This window comes from Amblyomma maculatum, chromosome 4 (genome assembly GCF_055883805.1).
Source record: "Amblyomma maculatum isolate TAMU_Amacu chromosome 4, ASM5588380v1, whole genome shotgun sequence".
Taxonomy (NCBI): Eukaryota; Metazoa; Arthropoda; class Arachnida; order Ixodida; family Ixodidae; genus Amblyomma; species Amblyomma maculatum.
This window is the reverse complement of record NC_139347.1, coordinates 37,474,099-37,494,635: the sequence shown is the minus strand read 5'-3', so window position 1 is coordinate 37,494,635 and position 20,537 is coordinate 37,474,099. Positions and strand designations below refer to the sequence as shown.

The 20,537-nt window shown below is 44.3% G+C and overlaps 1 protein-coding gene across 1 annotated transcript; it reads left to right on the top strand.

Moving 5' to 3' along the window:
• The first annotated feature begins 8,914 nt into the window (after positions 1-8,914).
• On the top strand, positions 8,915-15,360 carry LOC146190738 (V-type proton ATPase 16 kDa proteolipid subunit c-like). Its single transcript, XM_084601116.1, has 3 exons — positions 8,915-9,103; positions 10,604-10,787; positions 13,249-15,360. Exons 1-3 carry the CDS (start codon positions 9,031-9,033, stop codon positions 13,454-13,456), a joined length of 465 nt encoding a protein of 154 aa, XP_084457242.1. The 5' UTR covers positions 8,915-9,030; the 3' UTR covers positions 13,457-15,360.
• Positions 15,361-20,537: the final 5,177 nt, after the last annotated feature.

Here is a 20,537-nt window from a genome sequence, read left to right as displayed (position 1 = left end):
GAGATGTGAAGATGCAATAACCTTTTTGCAAAATTTCCAAGCAACCGGTTTTTTATGTACAGTCTCATCCACTTCTAACTATAACACACTCACGGCTTTCACTGCAACATTGCGTGCGAAGCAGGCGCATATCGAAACAAAACGATGCAAGCACAGAAGGACCCAGAGGTGACGCCTCTCATGACCTCTTCATTGCATGTCCGCGTCCGAAACAGTGGCGCTTTGTAAGCTGTGACCGCGTTATAGATAAAAGTGGACGACCCTGTATACCAGATTGTCAATGGAGTATTTAACCAGTGTCCGCATAAAACGACTCTACAAGACCTTATTGAAATATTCGAGCCTGCCTATGTGCCGGTTTGCGTATGCTCTTCTGGGACGGGGCAAAAAGCACTGAAACGTGTTAAATGAATGTCTGTATATACAACCTGCTGTGAAAACCTTCTGACGTGTATGAAAAGACATGGATGGAAAAAAAAAATTAGGAAATCTTTGTACTATGGAGTGCCAGCTCTATTTTACGTAGAACGCCGGAGACAATTGAGCATATTCTTTTTGTACAAAGATTTCCACCCATTCAGCCCCCAAACATTCAACGATCAAACGTGCCATAGAAAGAGAACCCGGACATTCCAACATTATAGCTGCATATGCATGAAGGTCGATCTTTCCAATTTTAAATCAACGCATACTGCAATACAGAACGATCACCTGAAAATCCTATCAACGTTTCAACCAAACATCCACTGAACCCGCAGTAGACTGATTGTTTAGATAAATAGAAAATTTATCAGATACTCCGTGAAGATCTGAATTCTAGATAACACATCAATATGTGGTTTCAAAGTACAGCACAACAGCTATATAATATGATCGCTATAATGCATAAAACATGCTGTTTTTTTTTTTTTTGGACTCTTGTCTGTTCTCTCTCTTCTCTCACGTGACATCTATAGGCTGCCTTCACTTATACTTATAAACCCGCCTCCCTCCTATGAAGAGTATCCTCCTCACTGGTAGCTGTTGTTTATAAAAGATATTTAAATGAATATGGACTCTCTTTGTTGAATCTGCGTACTGCGGGTTCGATAAAGTTAGTATACGGAGTTCTGTGAGTATCAAACAGCATTTAGTGCCACAACACTAAAATAAGCTTAGGTAGCAGCTGTCAATTTCTGTGCACAACCCTGCCATTCAGAACATATAACGGCGCAAATCTTGTCTAATCTGGGCAGATTTATCCAACAATGTCACGAGAGAAAACGAAAAGAGGGATGAGTAAAATACTGGACCTAAGGAAACGAACCTTAATTGGCACGTGGCACTTGAGAGAAAGAGAAGAGGGAAGAAAAGAGAGTGCTATGGTATTTTAGAGATATTAAGAAGAAGCCGAAAACGAGGCGGAAAAAGGAAATGAAGTGGACGTGCCGACGTGGACACCTTTTGTTTCCTTTCCTCTATCCCTCTAATCACTTTTTTTTAATTACATGAAAGTATACTTCAAAAACTTTCTTTGCTACCCAATTCTTGGCCGATCGCCCTCTGTGGGTATGTTCCATACGTTATTAGGACAACAATAATCAGGAGAGGATGAGGGCGGGGGCTGCTCCTGCCCCACAGGGCTGAGAAAGGGTAGGCCCCCGGCGTTTTCGGCGGGGCTCGCTTGCCACCGGCGGTTGTACCTGTTTTAGGCCGTCATTGCACCCACCACCGCTTCGGTGGCGTATGACGGCTGTTGCGACGGGCATCTTTCTCTCTTATTTTTCTTTCTTTCTTCTGTATTTTCTGCTCTGTCCGCTCGAGGCGGTGGAGATGGCTCAGCTACAGAGCCAGTAGCAGGCCCGTGCATTTTCTCTTCCTCCTTCCTACAGTCGTAACAACAAACGTCAGGAGGAACCTTCTAGGCACACACGTTGGCGCACGGCCGTCAGCTGCTGCAGGAGGTGCTCATTCATCAGGCCTACCGACCAGGGTGGTCCCCACCGGCTGATGCAGTCTCCTGGATCACGGCACTGACTCCGTCTTCGGAACGCGGGCCCTGTGTCAACGCCTTCTCAACGTCGACTCAGCCAGCACCTGTTGCTACCTCCGAAACCTAGTCAACGATACGAGGATGCTCCAACGCCGACATCCAGCAAGGCGACGTGGCAGCACCGACTCTCTTCACCTGGTCCTCCTCAATGCTCAAACAGCGGCGTCTCTTGAGATATGTTACCATCATTTTTGTCCATACTCCGCATCCGAAATAACGTGCGAACCACCCGCGTTTGGTAACAGGACGGTATGAGTGCGACTTGATGGAAGAGGACCATTAGTGTGGTAGGACTGTGGTTTTTTTTTGTAGCGTTATTTTCGTGTATGTGTAGTGAGCTCTTTTGTTTGTTGTTCAGTCATGTATAAAGTATGGCGTGTTGAGTTGAGAGCGCTTACCATTCTACACCGTAAGTATAAATTTGTGCGTGACAATATTTGGCGAACCTGCCAGGATTCTATTTCGGACCCATTTGTCACCAATAGTTCTGTGGATGTGTTGACTTATCAGCAGAGATGGACTTCAAGACGTTTTAGAGATAGCGCTGAAATTAGGGTTGACTAAGGAGGAGGTGTTAACTATAGGTTTGAAGAAGGCGTGAAAAGGCGGCGAAAAAAAAAACTGATTGATTTATAGGAAGGGAAAGGGCGTGGTAACTGTCTCACTTGTTTTCTGTGTGAAAGTGGAAAGAGAGAAAAAGGAGCCGTAGTGGAGGGCTACGGAGTAATTTTGACCACCTGGGGATCTTTAACGTGCGCTGACATCGCACAGCCATCGGCCATACCATGCTGAATACGCCGGTTCTCGTCCGATCACGGAAGCTAAGCAGCATTGGGCTCGGTCAGTACTTGGCAAAAGGCGGCGAAAGGAAAGAGCGCAGCAGCACGTGCTAGAAAGGGGGAGGAAGGACTAGCAGCGCATGCCGGAGAGGAGAAAGAAAGCTGATAGAATTAAAGTTGCAGTTAGCGAGCGCGCAGAGTTCAGAAGAGGTAAGACGCCCTATGAGTTCAGATGGGGAATCTTCCAGAGCGCCTAAGGCTTGCCCGAAAAAGCTAATGGTGCCTTTTGATGAAAGGAGAGATGACTTAGATGCATACCTCCATCTTTTTGAGAGGATAGCGCTTGGCCAGGGTTGACCGAAGAGTAAATGGGCCACGGCTCTGTGCATGGGCCTGGCGCCAGGCGGGAGTGGGTTGTACCATTTCAAGTTCATGCCTTTTGGTTTTAAAAAAAACTGCAGCAGCTGTATTTACAAAGCTAATGAGAAGGGCCTTGAGAATGTCGGACATTACATCGACGACATCTTAGTGATGATTGGCTCGTGGTCCGAGCACCTGGAAACTTTAGAAAGACTGTTTGACAGAATCCGGATGGCTAACCTAATGATTAAGCGAACCAAATGCGAGATAGAGTTCGAAGCTGTGGCATTTTTGGGCCAAACCATTGAACTGGGTCATGTTGCTGTAAAGGAAGATATCCTAGACAAAATCCAAGCAGCCCAACCACCGAGAACTAATACCCTAGTCACACGGTCATTTTCAAAGGCGATTGAGTCGATAGCCTTCGAGATTTTCAATCGCGATCGAACTCGAAGGAGTTGTGCCGCTGCTACACAGCAAAACTCGAAGTCTATTGAAATAGTTATGGTGTTTGGCGCCAAACTTTTGTGGCGCCAGTATCGTTGCTTTCGGTTTTGCTTAAAGAACTAAAATCTCTCTATAAATGCAAAATAAAACGTAACTGTTACCCTTTTTTAGTAACTGCAGGTGTTTAGTTGTTATTCAAAGACAAATTCGTTTTTGTTTTTGTTTTTTGTTTTGTTTTTAACTCGCCGGCGTTTATGCGGCTGTGCTTTTCATTGCGTTTGCCTTTCTCGGCGGCGCATGTTACAGGGGTAGAGAATGCATAAATTATTTGCTTTAAAAAGAGCGATGTATTTTTTTTTATTATTACAGATATTAATATTTTACCGCGTAAATTAAAGATATAAAATAACGCTTGTTCACGTTTTTGTATCGTAAACGCGCTGTGCACGTGTGTGCGTGACGCTCCTCAATTCAGCGCTAGCAACCTTGCGGACGTTCGAGGGCCTTCGAGATCTCGATAGAGTTCTGGGCTGCTCCGCTGACTCGATAGACTATCAACTCAGTGGTCATTTAAAACGCCCGTGTGGCAGCTTTCGAAGGCCTTCGAGTCGATAGGCAGTCGCTTCGAGGGCCTTCGAAATGCCTGTGTGACACCGGTAAAGAAGGAAGTACGATCGTTTCTCGGGTTGACCGGTTTTTGTGATAGTTAATTACCCGGTCGTTGCAGAGCCGTTAGCGCCATTAACAAATAAAGGAGCCAATAATAAGGTAGAATGGACGCCCGTGCATGAGCAAGCCTTTGCAAGGTTAAAACAGCATATGATGCAACCACCGGTGTTGTTGGCTCCAGACATGGAAAAAACATTTTTGTTGCGGACAGATGCTTCAGACAGAGATTTTGGAGCTGTGTTGTTGCAAGAGCAAAATGGGTTGTAGCATCCAGTGTCTTATGCCAGTAAGAAGCTAAAAAAAAAAAAACAGCAAAAATGACCCCACTGTAGAAAAAGAATGTCTTGCTTTGGTTTGGGCAATGAAACGTTTCTGTCTATATTTGTATGGGAAACCATTCCGAGTGCAGACTGATCACCAGCCACTGGAATATTTGATTAAAAGACAGAGTGATGAGAAGGAGTCTGACACTACAGGAGTATGATTTTAGCATCGAATGCATTAAAGGAAGAGATAATGTTGACTCAGATTTTATGAGTAGAATGTCGGATGACAAGGTGCAGAAACCGTAACAGTTGGGAAGTTGAGTACGACTAGCGTACGTGGATGTACTTTATTAGTTCGTGCTACTTTGGGTTTTGTGCGCGCATTAACATTTTGTATGCGGTTGCCGGAGATGTGGTGGGTGGCCGTGTGTAGAAGTAAGAAAGTGACATTTGTTCTGATGCCGTGTCATAATGCGGTGATCAGTGCAACAGTTGTTGTGCTGAGAAAGTTGGTAAACATGTCTCAATGTGACGAGTGCTATATGTATGAAGTGGTGTGGTGTTGTGTGGTGGCAGTTTTGTGCGCTTCAAGGAGAGGAGGAAGCAGTTTCTTGAAGAAAAAAAAAATACTCTTAAACAAGGGGGTCATTGCCACGAGAGAAAAAGAAAAGAAGGATGAGTAAAATACTGGGCCTAAGGAAGGACACGTTGACTGGCACGTGGCACTTTAGAGAAAGTGAAGAGGGAAGAAAAGAGAGTGCTGTGGTATTTTAGGGCGACGGAGAACAGGACGACGAAGCCGAAAACGAGGCGGAAGGAGAAGAAAACGAAGTGGGCGTATATAAAAGGTGGAGTGGCGGCGTGGACAGGGAAGGAACGTATAGGTGCACACGTTTGCGCACGGCCGTCAGTTGCTGCAGGAGGTGTTCGTTCGTGATGCCCACCGACCAGGGTGGTCCCCACCGGCTGATGCCCCGGACTCGTGGATCACGACGCTGATCCCGTCTTCGAAACGCGGGCCCTGTGTCAACGCCTCTGGAACGCCGACTCAGCCAGTGGCTGTTGCTACCTCCGAGACCTCGTAACCGGTACGAGGACGCTCCAACGCCGACATCCAGCACGTGGCAGCACCGACTCACTTCACCTGGTCCTCCTCAATGCTCATCTTGTAGAACAACGGCGTCTCTTGAGATATGGTACCACCATTTTTGTCCATACTCCGCATCCGAGATAACGTGCGAACCCGCATTTGATGCAGGACGGTATGAGTGTGACTTTGTGGATTACGCGTGAGGACCATTAGTCACGGTGGTAGAACTGTAGTTTTTTTTTCGTGTATGCATGTAGTGCGCTGTTTTGTTTGTTGTTGGTCAGTCACGTATAAAGTGTGGCGTCTTGAGTTTTCCCTTCGAAGCGTTCCCGCATTTGATGCAAGACGGTATGAGTGTGACTTTGTGGATTACGCGTGAGGACCATTAGTCACGGTGGTAGAACTGTAGTTTTTTCGTGTATGCATGTAGTGCGCTGTTTTGTTTGTTGTTGGTCAGCCACGTATAAAGTGTGGAGTCTTGAGTTTCCCCTTCGAAGCGTTCTCTTTGCTTTCTATGCTTGCATGCACACAAACAACCAAATGGACATAATAAATTGTGTTTGAATTGCTAGTCCTAAAGAGCTGCTTTTGTTCTGAATGCTGGGCAAGCTGTAAAATATAAAAAAATAAAGGAAGCATAGGTCAGCGTAGGCGAACCATTTCTGCATAAAAGTCCTTCCCCGAGTTTAGCATAAATGTTCTGTAAATATGACTGATAAAAAAAATGAGTGTGTGCGCTTCATGCACCCATGCGATCACTGTGATACGAACGACGGCAGTGGTGCCATAGATGAGTGTGATGTGATGTGCCCGACGTTCGCGAACAACTCGTGAACGTTTATGTGAATATCACTTAGTTGGAATGGCAAAATGTTAACGACTGCACATTTATTCGCAGAACATGGTATAATACAGACGTGGAGATCAGTTTAAGGGAATGAGGCATGGGATAAGACTGTTAGAATTTTTATCACAAAATTTCCAGGATAAGTATACAAAAAAAATTAAAGAGCACTGCAGAATCTGCATAGGAGTAATGCGAAAGCACGGATTCTGCTACTGGTTGCGTCTGGTTGCTTAATTCACTTCTTGTTTGCCCATTTTATTCTTTTGTACTTTCAAATTGCGCGCCAATCCCTTCCTATGCCCTTTTTTCGGGTCTGCTTTCGGTTGCGTGACGGCACATTCTTGACGTCATATCCACTACGGCACCCCTTTCTCTTTTTCCGCTTTCACTCCCACCTTCCTGCCTTCCCTTACGCACGGTTCAGGTGTACACAGAATAAGTGTGACAAATACTGCGCCTTTCTTTTCCTGTGAACCAGTTATTCTACTTAATTACCTAATTAACTTATTGGCCTAGTTATTTTTCGGCAACAACATTACGTCACCCTTTATCGATTGACACCACTCATTAACCTCTACCGCTTCTCAATATTCACAACTGCTGCGGACACGATTTTGCGGAGACGTTCTGCGGACAGAAATCTGTGAACATAGCGAAGTAATGCTTTCGCATGAATCAGTTCAGTCGTTCAGTCGTGTCCGACTCTTCGTGACCCTATGGACCATGTCACGCCACGCTTTCCGGTCACTCACTATCTTCCTAACATCACATAACTTCATCTGCAGTGCCTCGAGGATGCCATCTAACCATCGCGTTCGCTGCCTACCCTTTCTCCGGCGACCCTCAACCTTTCCCAACATCAAATCTTTCTCCAGTGACTCCTCTCTTCTCATTAATAAATATGCCTTAATATCTTTGTAGAGAGTGACCAATGTACACAGTACACCCACTGTACCTAACGCTTTCTCTGCATATTCAGTTCAGCAGTGTTTAATCCTTCTATATTTTTTTATTATTTTTTTTTAATCTGTGACGGACGTATTGGTATCACTGCTGGATGCAGACGTATAGATAATATTGGTGTGTACGAGAAATGTCGGTGGTTGGCTAGGCATCTAAACCCCCGCGGAATTCGGCTTATAGCTGCAGATAATGATGACGGAGTTTCGTATGATTTTCATAGCACGTGTAAACGCCAATTCGCCAGGCTGATCTTCATGTCGGAGCTCTACGAGAGCATTTTGGTAACTCTCTCCAACAGATAGTTTTCAGCACTCAGTCATGTGTATCTTGGTTTATCAGTGTGTTGGATAAAGACTATTTGAACCTCTTTATAATTGATTGTGCGCATTGCATGTAAACTGACGCACTTTTGACAATTCGGCCAGTATGCAGTTTGTGTTGCGAGCTATAGCACACGTTGGTGTTCGAACTCCTATGGTGATAATTTTATTTTATTGAATTACTTCTATTTTATACAATACCCTCAATTGAGAAACCTCCTCTCCAATTAGGAATACATTTAGAATAAATTAAAATTGGTTCACAGGAAGGGAAAGGCGCAGTAACTGTCACACTTGCTCTGTGGACACCCGAACCGCGCCGTAAGGGAAGGGAGGAAGGTGGGAATGAAAGTGGAAAGCGAGAAAGAGGAGCCGTAGTGGAGGGCTACGGAGTAATTTCGACCACCTGGGGATCTTTAACGTGCGCTGACATCGCACAACACACGGACGCCACTTCGTTTCGCCTCCATCGAAACGCAGCCGCCGCGGTCGGGTTCGAACCCGGGAACTCCGGCACAGTAGTCGGGCGTCTTACCACTGCACCACCCCGGCGGGGCAGGAATACATTTAGACCATCCCCTAATTCGTTACCTGTATTTGAACGTGGGCGTTTCAATTTCCCGCGCGAGGTATGTATTTATGACGTCATGACCCTGTCAACTGCTGTCAACCATTCAGGACTTTTCCCGATCGCCGTCCACGGCGTTCATTTACTTTATGCCAACTAGCATATATGATGCCGAAAGAAAAGTCAGTGAACCAATTCTGACGGCGGTTTGACTTTCAATAACCGGCTATTTAATGCGAGAAAAGCGAGAACAAGCTTCTACTCAAGGTAATAAAGCTAGGTTATTTCGCATGAGCTCGACTGTATGCAGCTATTGCGCTTCAGAATGATCTGCTCACCAAGACTGTTGGATCGTGGCACGTTCCGTCTCGTTCTCTCACTGCAACAAGCATGACGATTTCCAGTTCCAGTTTTGTTTTGCTCTCCAAGTTTTGTTCTGCAGCGCAATCAAAGTAGGCATCAGTAAAACGTCATAATTTACGTCATGGGGTTTTGTGTGTAACAACCAATCACGACACCAAAGTATGTTTTCTTTTCCGGTTCCGGTAGGAGTTTTTTGTCACGTGATAAAAAGAGGTGCTATCGGCCATTACTCGGTGAGACGTAAGCTCGCAGCTGGTAGTGGTTGGTGTACGTCGATTTTCGCCGCTAGCAAGTTCTCGCTTAAAAAATCTCTCAGGAAATTTGCCATGGCGGACAAGGAACCTCTGTACACCCCCTTCTTCGGCGTTATGGGAGCCGTCGCAGCCATGGCTTTTAGCGGTAAAGTACAACCCTCAACCTTGCTACTTTCGGTGCTCTTGCTGCAGTCGATCCGCTCAAGCGGCCAGTGCCCCTAGGCCTAAGTCAGTGGAGTAGGGATTTTTAAGCCGGCCAGAGGCGTTTAATCGAAGCTGCAGTATTCCTAGCGGCTTTTTTACCTGTTAGGGAGCCACTGTGCTATGATTGATGCTCATTTTCTTTGTCGCATAGCCCGCGACAGCTGAGAATAATCATTCGCCCCAGGCTTGAAACACTGCCACTTGTATTCCTCTGGGTTGCGGATGACAAATATGGCCAAAGTTTACTGCCTTATGCGGTATTACTTCGTTCTGAGGCCCCGCACCATCAGTGCCCATATAGTGTCCAGTATTAGATTGCGGGGTCACATTTTAAAGCTGGGTTCTCCGCACCGTTGGTACTGAGTTGCTAGTGCGCCGAGCTCATTCAATCCCAGGAGTTCTGAGGAATCTCTGCAAGGGAGGGGCATTCTGGAGACCCTGTCTGTAAAAGCTCTCTGCAGTATTTCAGAATGCTGCTTTGTTTGATTATTTTTCGTCTCCTTTCTGTAATATTTGCAACAGCGATCGCAAAAGTGGTCCCGAGCACCGGTCTCGTGACCGCGCATGCCGAGATTCCGTGGCAAGCAGATAACGAGTCGCCGTAAAAATTGTAACTGCGCCCGGTGCAGTCGTGTAATCTGTCGTAGCCGCTAGGAATCGTGATAATGTTAACCGCAGTACTGTTTTCATGTGTGGATTTCGAGAAGATTTTGTAGCGGCGTGGGTGGAGGAAAAAGGGGGGGGAAGGGGGGGCGTAACCTTTCTAAAGTCACGCGCTTGCACCACGAAAGGTGTATTCAGTGTATTGGATCGCAATCCCGATGCTTCACGCTTCGGCAACATTTCCTGTTGGCGATAACCTGGCTGAATGCGCATTTGGCAGTGGCATCGGGCACGGTTATTAGCGCAGCTGCGTCGGGAACATGGCCTGGAAAAGGCTGCCTTGCACGAAGCACAACCCGCGTTCATGCAGTCACGTGAGATGCCGGCACCGGCGGCGCTCTTTTGCTGCGCTTTAGTAATGAAGTGCCCCGTAAATGATTCCGGTCGCATTCATTTGCTGTTGGTTGGAGCGAATAACTGAAGTAATAAAGAATAAATGCAAGTTCTTACTCTGATGGTTCCTTCGCCAGTCTTTCCTCGCTTTCATCTGCCCGATGCAGACTGGTGTGCTGGCGCTTTAGGTCTTTCTAAATGCTGCCCTCCTTCCTTTCATGGTGGGTGGCCCACATTTAGTCAATGTTTTAATTTAGTTTATCATCGTCGAAGCCGCACCGCATAGGCTGAATAGCTGCAGTTCGCAGTTACTGTCTGCAACTTTTCCCAGTGATACCAGTTGCACATTCTGGTATCATGCAGTATAAGTATGAGCTTCCTTTTCTTTAATGTATTGACGAAATTTCGGCTTTCTTTGCATGATCTGGCTTTTTGTTTGTTACAGCACTGGGAGCTGCCTATGGCACAGCGAAGTCTGGCACAGGCATTGCAGCCATGTCTGTGATGCGGCCAGAGCTCATCATGAAGTCCATCATTCCCGTAGTCATGGCAGGTATCATTGCCATCTATGGCCTCGTCGTTGCTGTACTTATCTCCAGTACCATCAAGCCAGACTACAAACTATTTTCGTAAGTAACCAGTTTTGTTGACATGATACTAGTTTGCACTAGCACTTGTTGCACAGGTAATTTTGCTGTGAAAGGAAGCCAGTTGTGCTCTGCCAGCCAATGTTTATAATCTAGCATTCTGCCTAGATTGTGAAGTGTTAGATTCTGCTTGGTGTTGTAAGCACAAGCATGTGTGGGACTCTAACACTGGTTAAAGTGACAGAAATGCAGTGCTTGTGTGACATTTTGTGTTCACCAACGAAAAGGGTAGTATGTTGTCTGCTTGTTGTCCATGTCATCCCTTGGCTGTTGGCGTTCATAATATTGTGTGTAGCTAGTTCAGGCTGTTGAGATTATACTTGCCAACTTATTCAGTTTGCTTTTAACTCCCCCACCCCTCTCAAGGTGGGTGATGTGTTCACATGCACATCAGCTCTAGAGTAATACTCAGCATTTTGTGTCTAATCTACCTGTCTTCTACTATTTGTCCTGCGCAATATTTGCATGCAAGGAAAGCCATCCAGGCTGCCATCTTCACTGCAGCAGTTGTGAATGCCTGGTTTTCTAAAACTGGAGATGTATTGATGTACTGCATTTGTAGCAAAATAGTTTTGCCGTGGCACCGTGGCTAAAGATCAGTCAAGTCACCCGACTGGGCCTTCGGCACCACTGTTGACGTGCAACACAACTCAGCAGGCACAGAGTAGCACAAAGTAGTCTGTCAAAGGTTAGGATGTACTGCAAATACAAATGGGAATAACTTACACATAAGTGCAATTGCTTAGCTTACCTCAAGACAAGTTTCAAGAACACAACAAAAAGACAATTGCATATGTTCCAGAAAGCACTTTTTTTTTTTTCTGAAGGTTGACAAGGAGCATGATTTTTCAAGTAGGTCAAACATATCAGGGCTACAGTTCGAAAATTTACTGCTTCGCCAGTGAATGAACTGCATTCCATACCTGGTCCTTATTCAAGGTTTTAGAAAATTCACATTTCTGAAGACTTAGTATGCATCGGCATTAATAAACATACTTAATAACACATTATTTGTTATTTTATAGTTGCTATATAAATTATTAGTTATAGAAAGCTGTAATATATATTTGATTTCAGACTTCTGTCTACAGCTGACTTTTTCTTGCTGTGCTACCTGCAGTTGAAAATAGCCTGCAAGGATAGGCAGTTTAGGTAAAGGCCATTCTTTTACTGAGCTATTTCATTGGACTAAGTTCGTAACTTGTGAAACATGACACTCTGGTAGCTGTCAGAGCTTTCAGCGGCTAATCAGCAACATGAGTAAATGTGTGTATGAACCTCTATTGAGCACTGCAGAAGTCCCAACTTATTGCGCATTTTTATGTTCTAGTCTACCATGAAAAGATGTCAACTATGACTGGAATTCATGCCCGAACAGCATGTTTCATTACGTCTCCTGCCACACAAATTTTGGAGCTGCCTTCGCTGAAGCAGATGCATGCGCACTTTGGCACACACTGATGCGCAAGAAAAATTTGATGTTGCAGTGGCACTCTATCATGCCCTGGCCTGCTTGCGAGACTGGGCCGCGCTGAGTGAGAGGGTGCACCCTGAAGTCGAGTTAACGTCAGTGAGAAGGGCCAACTAAAAATGTGCGGTAAAGTACTGCTGTGATCTCTGTGTGGTGTGTGAGGTCATGAAGAGTTTTTAAATTGACTGGACTGAAAAAAATGTCTGCAGATTTATTGCATTAGGCTATGACCATATGTTTTCAGGGTCCCTTTCAGTTGCGGGGCTCCTATGGCATTTTGAATTGCGTAGTAACCTCGAAAGTTCCGCATTTTACCTTGGCACATGTGCAGTGAGTTGTTAGAAGCCAGGGATTTGGTACGGAGCAGGAGAAGCGTTGGCAGATCAATATCCATGCTGCAAGACAGCACAGCTTTAACTTCAGCAGGCAAAAGATGCAATACATTCACATGTATGCAAAAAGTTGCATTATATGGCAGGGATTTGTAACTTTTTTTCGCTGTGGTATGAAATGCCTGCTGCCATGATAACCTGCAAACAAACATCGGAGGACGTTTCCGATCATCATTGCACTTCTTTCCTACACTTGAAACGAAATGGTTAGCTGTGGCTAATTTAGTCTTGCAGTACCATTCTCAAAGCATCTTAATTCATGCTGTGTGTGTGTGTGTAGTTGTCTATGGGAGATGAACTGGGACTTCAGTTTCAGTTTACTGTATAAGAGTGTTTACTATCAGAGCTCACTGTAGCGGGGTTCTACTGTATTGTACCATTGGGCTGCTTTTATTGTGCTTTCCAACCCTTAAGTGTGCTTATTTTTCTCTGCCGCAGACTATATGTATTGCTAAAAGTTCATTTAAATGTGTACTGTTCAGCCATTTCTGTGGCCTGTGTGCAACCTGCTAATAGAGGTAACACTAAGTTCCAGCATATTCATTGTCTTATCATTGTTATCTGAATGCTCTCACTGCAGTGCATTCCTGCACCTGGGAGCTGGACTGAGCGTAGGACTGAGTGGATTGGCAGCTGGCTTCGCCATCGGCATTGTGGGGGATGCCGGCGTACGTGGTACGGCGCAGCAGCCGCGGCTTTTTGTCGGCATGATTCTGATCCTCATTTTCGCAGAAGTGCTTGGGTTGTATGGTCTCATTGTGGCCCTGATCATGTACTCCCGCGGTTGAGTACTTCCCCATTACTGGATCCACCCATTGTTCCTCGTCTCACCCTTCCTGCTGCACTCCTGCTTTACCTCCTCTTCCTTCCTGGCCTTACATCGTGTTGTGAGTGGCATCCTCACCCCACCTAAGCAAGAAGGTAATAGTTGGAGGTCCTAATTGCTTTTTCTGGTGATGTTGTAGCATCCCTTCAGCCCACTTGTCTGGGCATGTTACAGAATCCCCTTCGTCGCTTACTTCCTTTTCTTTGCCCACCTATCCCTGGAAAATTGTGCACTGCAGGTTGCACTCGTCAATGTATTTATTGATGTTAACGAAACTGTTTATTCTTGTTTCGTTTAGTCCTTTACAGACACCTGTTTTTATTGAATGCTTCCTGCGGGTGCGTACTTTTGTTCTTGCTCATATTTTTTTCCAAACGTTTCTAAAATTGTTAGCATTGCTATTTGAAGTCTGCGAACACCTTTCTGCCAGCACATCTTCGCTTGCACTTGCTGGATGTCGAGCAAATGGATATGCAGAGCTCACTTGTGGATTGCTGGCCAGTCATTGTCTGCTCCGTTGTATTGAAACTCGGTTGCTACTTTCCTTTGGCAGCCGTCTGCTGCGTCTGGCTGTTGGAGTGCGGACATTCCAAAGAGAGCTAGCCCAACTTTTATGCCCTGTCCATCCATTTGTTTGTTCTTTTGTTTTTTTTTTTTTATTGTAATGCTGCATGCCCTGTTAATAGCTTCCTTTTATTGCTACTGCTTTAGAGAACAATCTTTTACTTCTAGCAGCAGCAGCCATGCCTTGCATCGTCAGAATACGCAGAGCCGAGTAGTTGAACCAGTGTTTGCAAGCACAGTGTGGCGAAAAATTATAGCCTGCTCTTGCAACAACGTGCACCATATTTCCAGCTGCAAGAGCTTGAGCACTGGTCAGCTTATGACTGGAGCAGATGTTCACTTTTGCTTTATAGGCACTCCATTCTCCTGGTAACACTTGCTGAAGGCAGGGGCCGAGAGTGTACTTTCGCAAATGCAGCTTGAAAAATATCCTCAGGGGAACATAAGAAAGTACTTCATGTCCAGCCATTTGTTTGCATGTGGAATGCTGGACAGCTGCAGAAGGTTCTTTTTAAACTGTTCCCAAATCAAGTACGGTGATCAACCATGTGTAAAACATGCCCACTGAGCAAATCCTCGTCAGTCCACTGGGCCTTGCTTCTGCCCGTTTACCCCAATTACCTGGCGCCAAAAATATCGCCAACGCAGGTTCTGCAGATCACACACTCGATGTATACGTGGTTGAAGTGGGGTCATTCCCATTTTTGCATGTCTAGGATTCTCTATCAACTGCCACTGGTTCGCAACGTGGAGTTTGAATGAGTTGTTGTGCGCTAGAATTGTTGGAGCAAGTCTCTACTTATGTCTGTTGCATTATGAGCATGTGCCCTCCTGTTTCTCGGCTGCCATGGGTGCTGCGACAGCGCTGAGAATGTGAGAGCCGGCGTGTTGCACTGAACATGTACACCATATGGCACCACCTGCGCACATGCTTATTGAAATAGATGTCTACATTATGACTGTAACCAGCTTTCTCTGTGTAAATACATTGGTAGTAAGTAACTGTGATCTGGTGAGCGCATGTATGTTTAATCAAGCTGTAAACGGAAACTTCATCTAGGTATTGTCCTGCATTAGGAATGGCATCTGTTTCACATGTTTTTGGAAGTTGATTCATTTTTTCTTCCCCTGAAAGGTTCTCCGTTGGCAGGTGGTATGAAGTGGGTTCGATTCCCTGTAATATAGTAGTGGTGTATATGTATGTATGTATATATGTGTCATATACATACTTCTTTTCACGGTTACTGTTTATTTTATTTTTTTTTTCCAAAGAATAAAGATTTTTTTTTGTTTGAATCCATATTGTGCTGCTTTTCGTGGGATAGTAAAATCCTGTTTCTTTTTTTTTATTCCTGGCATAATCTGTCATGTAGTGAGGCAACAGTCTCTGCGACAGATTCTAGACCTGGAGTTTGTCCCACGAGTGCAGGACTGGTTGTGTTTGAGCCTGCGAGATTTAGCACAGAACTGCTATTCTCAACTTAAGTCTGCCTCAGTCGAGAGTCTGTCAACCAACTCAAGCAAGGATGTCTGGTTTAGTTTATGGCAGTTTGACATCCCCAAGACTTTCCTATGAGCTACGAGGGATGCAATAATGGAAGGCCTCGGATAATTCTGGCCATCTGGGATTCTGTGTGCTTGCATCGCACAGTACGAAAGCGCCTTCAGTTTCTTCTCCATAAAAAGGCTGCCTGTTGCATTCGTGGTCAAGTGCAGGTCTCCCAGCTCACTGGTAGAGCACCCTAACTGCTAAGCAACCATAGCAAGGCTATGAGAGAAGGCACACTGTGGTGTCTATGGGGAAAGGCAGTACTCAAACATCTCATGTAAGGACATAGTTTTCAGTGAGTCTGTGAAAAGGAGTATAGAAAGCTTGAAGTTGGGTTAATTTGGGGGAAGGTCCAAGTGAAGCAAATAATGAGCAGCTGCCTATAAATTTGAGAAAATTTTGGGTTGCTTAGGACTGTTATTAGGAATCCAACCTAGGTGTCCCCTTTGGCTCAGAATGCAATATGCTATACATAGGCCAAAAAACTCCTTTGTTCAGGTGTGTTGAAAAGTGGCTGAGCAAATGCGTTGCAGTTAGACTTAGTGGCATGTATTGCAGCCGTATACTGATGCTAGCTGCAATAGAGAGTACTGATTAAGAATCTGCTATTGCATAACAAGTAGCATTGCCATAGGAAGTAAATGCCAAACAAAACGGTATGTACAGTTGCCTAAATCTTATAACTGCAGTGCGTGACGGCCGCCTTTTCTGTTCTGCACCTTAGGGCGGGTAAAACTTGCCGGATGGTTAAGATTAAGCAATGACTTCGTGAGCCTTGTACTTTTTGCAGGTTAGCTCCTCTGCAATGCTCAAATTCACAGAAAATGTGTCTGTCACGCATGCCAGTTAAAGATTTGGGTGGCTGTACAGACCAAAGCAAGTTTGTGGAGTAAGTCTACCATGAGGTCCACTAATGCTATTATGTTTCACTCTTCGAGATTGAGCTTAAAGGTGCATTAAAGACCGTTCTAGAAAGTTCTGGAAAATTTTCTCTCTTTTTATTGTTTTCTGTAGTTTCTCTGAATAATTTGGATTGAACAGGCACTGCAGTTTGCGTTTGCAAGGGGCAACCTGATCACACTGCGCTGCCCAATTACAATTCTCTAGTCTGTGAAAATAATCAAGGTAATGAACTTTATTGACAAATATAGTGCGAAAAAATATTTCGATAGAGCCACTTCATATTTGGGATTTGAAACAAAAAGCCCAATGTGAGCATACTGTTCATGAGATAACTCTGCATACTACTCTGCCAACTACTGAGAGGTAAGCCGCCATGCAATTGCCTGGAATGAACAAGCATTGGGCGACTCCTCCTACACTCTGCAGTGAGTTCAAATAAAAGGCTGAGAGTCGGGATGTATTGTCTGATATTTAAGAGCAAAATCCACCGCACAAGACAATAATTTGAAGTTTATAAAAATGCTCTGCGTGTGTAACTCGAGTTCCCGCAATTAAAACGCATCTTCAAATCATTCTTCAGTGCATCTTTAGGTATCTCCAAAATTTTTTTATCAGCCTTATTTCACTACTCGAGTTACAGTTGCACTGCCGAACTGTTCAGGCATCCACTGGTAATTAGCATTTGAATGCGGGCACATTGCATTTATTGATCAAATGCTGTACATGAGGACAAATGCTAGGTGAACATAGTACTGACTTTAGATTTCTTGCCTGCTTTCTTGAAATCGGTATGTCCTTCTTGTCTTTGTTATCATTTTCTTGTGCACTGTTAGAACACATGCTATTTGTAACTGACATACACATAAAAAGTTCAAATGATTTGTAAAGCTTCTTCAAAACTGGCTATGTTTGAAAAAATACAAAATTGCAGGAAATGCTATCCACAATGCTATGCGCAAGTGAGCAATCTACAGCATGTATTTGTCGTGTCGTGATCACAACTTAATGATTTTCCTCAAGTGCTTCCCAGTGTGGCTGGAAACGCGAGCTAAAGCCATGCTATCGAAGTCTGTCATTAAGGCAACATGCATTCAGTGCTGTGCACTCTTATTCTATGGAAAGCGTGGCAAATGTTATGAAAAAATATGCCTTCAACTCCTTCATGCATTTAGATATATTATGCACCCCACCCTATTCACTTCTGTCATATGAAGGTATCAGTGAGACAGCAATTGCCAAATTTACAACTGCCACTTGCCCAACAGCTCTATCTGCAGGCTTTTTAAACCGCTGTGAAATATGCAATTGACATCAAGTCGAGCTTCAACAGCTGGCATATCCATGGGTGTGCAAAAAAAGAAATGGTCTCCCTAATAGATATAGACTGTGGTTTCCTGCTGCCTGCAAGACTAATGAATACTACGATAAACTTTGACCTCATATGTATGAAGAGACCTGTGCATGCCTATGTGCATATTGCACACAATACCATATAGCTGTGCAATGCCGGGTCACTGAAGGCAGCTTACCTAGCCGAGAAGGAATCATTGGATCTATCTAGGATGGCAGCAATCTTAAGCCACCTGTCACTGCTTTACTTTGACGAGAACCTCAAAATAAAACTTGACGATCAGTAGATAGTGCATTTTGCTGAAACTGTTTGTTGACTCTAACCTTTAGTTTCTTGAAATTTTAATTTGAAGGTCTGGTGTACTGCAGTCACCTCTTCTTGCTGGAAAGCACCTCCCTTGTAACTTTGAGAATTGTGGATTAATTCAGTCCACACACATATACAGGGGTGGAAGTGCTGCTCCATTTGCTCCATTCTGCTCCAAACTGCTGTTCCTGCTCCAAAGCACAATATTGCTCCAGAACTGCTCCAAACCAGCTGCCTAAGAGTATTGACATCAAATTTTGCAGAACAAGCGCTGTTGCAACACAGTTGGCAATTGTATTGCCTACAAAAATGCGATCTTATGTAATTCATTTAGGCAACTTTGAGAAGTGCAGTAAGGCGGTTGCATGTCATGAGTTGTGTGTACTCGCCTTAGGAGCCGCCATAGACAAAACAATGGTAGAACACCGGTGGCAGAGGTATAACGTGTCTTGTACTGGGCCTGATACAAATAAACATCTTATACTCCAGAAAAGAATGCAGCATAATAAAGGTTCGTTTGCAAGTAAATATAAGATGAGCCACAAGCAGTTGGAGGGAATTAATCGCAAAAAAAATGTTCTGTCCACTTGATATAGCACCTTCTGTATGCTTTTGAATTGCCAGTGGTGAAAGCAGCGAGGGAATTGGATACTTGTACGGCTATAAAGTACTGCACAAGTTGTTCTAACGATTCTGCTGTGAAACAAGCAAGTACTTAATCACTGAGCCTCTCTGTTAATAACAAGCATGTCAAGCACATGTCAGGCAAATGCATACTTGAAGCATTATAGAGATGATGCCACGAAGGTGCCAATCACTAGAAATGTTTTCAAGAGGGTTGGAAAGCCATACAAGGCCTATTTTGCCGATGTATTGAAAAAAGGAAGCTCCAGCGTCACTTAAACAAGACATGAGGCACCACAGGCAGAAGGCAGTGAAGTAAAGAACCTGAAAGAGGAAAAGGCTACCCTTCAGTGTCTCCTGACCTCGCTGAAGGCACTACTGACCAGTGCTCAAAAATTTGTCAGCAGAGGCATAGGATCAAAAAGGATATGCGCAAGATAAAGAGCAGAAATGTGCTGCTCATTGATGTGAGATCCAGACTAATGGCAGTTCATGAGCACATCAAAGTTGTGGATTCCACGTTTGAATATCAAGTTAAAGCAGTCTAAACCTTTCAGTCAATCTGAATGTTCTGTTATGAAGTGCAGAAGCAAGCATTCTATTGCTAGTCTGTTCCAAATTGTTTTGCAGGCCATTTGTGTTATTTTCAGACTGCGCACATATTTTGTCTTTGACAGAGACGTGTGCATAGTCATGAAATTATTGAATGTTGTAATAAAAAGGAATTCAATTTTTTGTATATTAGGAAGAGAAAATCCTAGTCATTGTACGCATTTGACCTTGGAGACATGCTCCAAAACATAATTTGAATGCTCCCGAACTTAATTTTGTTGCTCTAAGCTGCTCCAAAATGGCTTTATTACTGATCCATGAGCTTTTTCGAAATGCTTGAACGTGCTTCCACCCCTGCTTATAATACCAGCCGTGCTTAGAATTGATGTTATGCATGCATCTTGTTCACTGTTTCAGCAGCACTGTAGCATTGGATTGTATCAAAGTTTCTAGCATTAGGGTCATGTGCAAATATGAAGGGTGTGTACATGGGCATCATGCACGTATGGAGCATAATTTTGTCTTAGCATTGTCACTTGAGTCTGTGGGACAAAAGTGATAAAGCACGTGAGGGAATGCTGTTCGTGTGCTTTCTTGGGGCTCTGGCAAATGGACATAATTTCAAAGTTTATCAAATGTAAGGGCTACTCAAGAAGAAAACAGTCTTTGTAGCACTACAAAATCTACACTAATTTTGTTCATATTTCATGTTAAACACCCAACACACTATGCCACACAAGTACCTGTAAGCACCGATTTCACCTGAGCAGCACTTCGGAGGTGGGAATTGACTGACTATCTCTTCATTACAATCAGGATTGCTATGTAGTTTTGGGGGGTCGGAGTTGGACGAGAAAGTTCACATGTGGCAGTCGACATTGGCAGCACGTGCAAAATTCCACAGAAACGAAAGCTTGTTTTTGGCGGGAGCTAAGTTCCAGGCGACGCTAAACCAGTCGTCATTTTTTTTCTTAAACACAATAGCACTAAAAGCCTCATTATCCAGAAAATTTGGCTTTGTCAGGGTCAACATATTTGTGAGTGGGAAATCGCTCGCATGCCTCTGGCAGGTGATGGTCGTGCATTGATGGTCATCGGCCGGTTTCATGTCTTAACAATTAACTTTAGCCAAGGGTTAAGAAATAAAACATTTGAAATAAGCCGGAGAGACCATTTATATACAGCTGACAGCCA

Bases quoted from the DNA above. Each gene is read 5' to 3' on its own strand.
- LOC146190738 (XM_084601116.1), top strand. From the start codon at position 9,031: ATGGCGGACAAGGAACCTCTGTACACCCCCTTCTTCGGCGTTATGGGA. The intron at 9,104-10,603 runs GTAAAGTACAAC...TGTTTGTTACAG, and splicing joins CGCAGCCATGGCTTTTAGCG to CACTGGGAGCTGCCTATGGC. The intron at 10,788-13,248 runs GTAAGTAACCAG...CTCTCACTGCAG, and splicing joins CCAGACTACAAACTATTTTC to TGCATTCCTGCACCTGGGAG.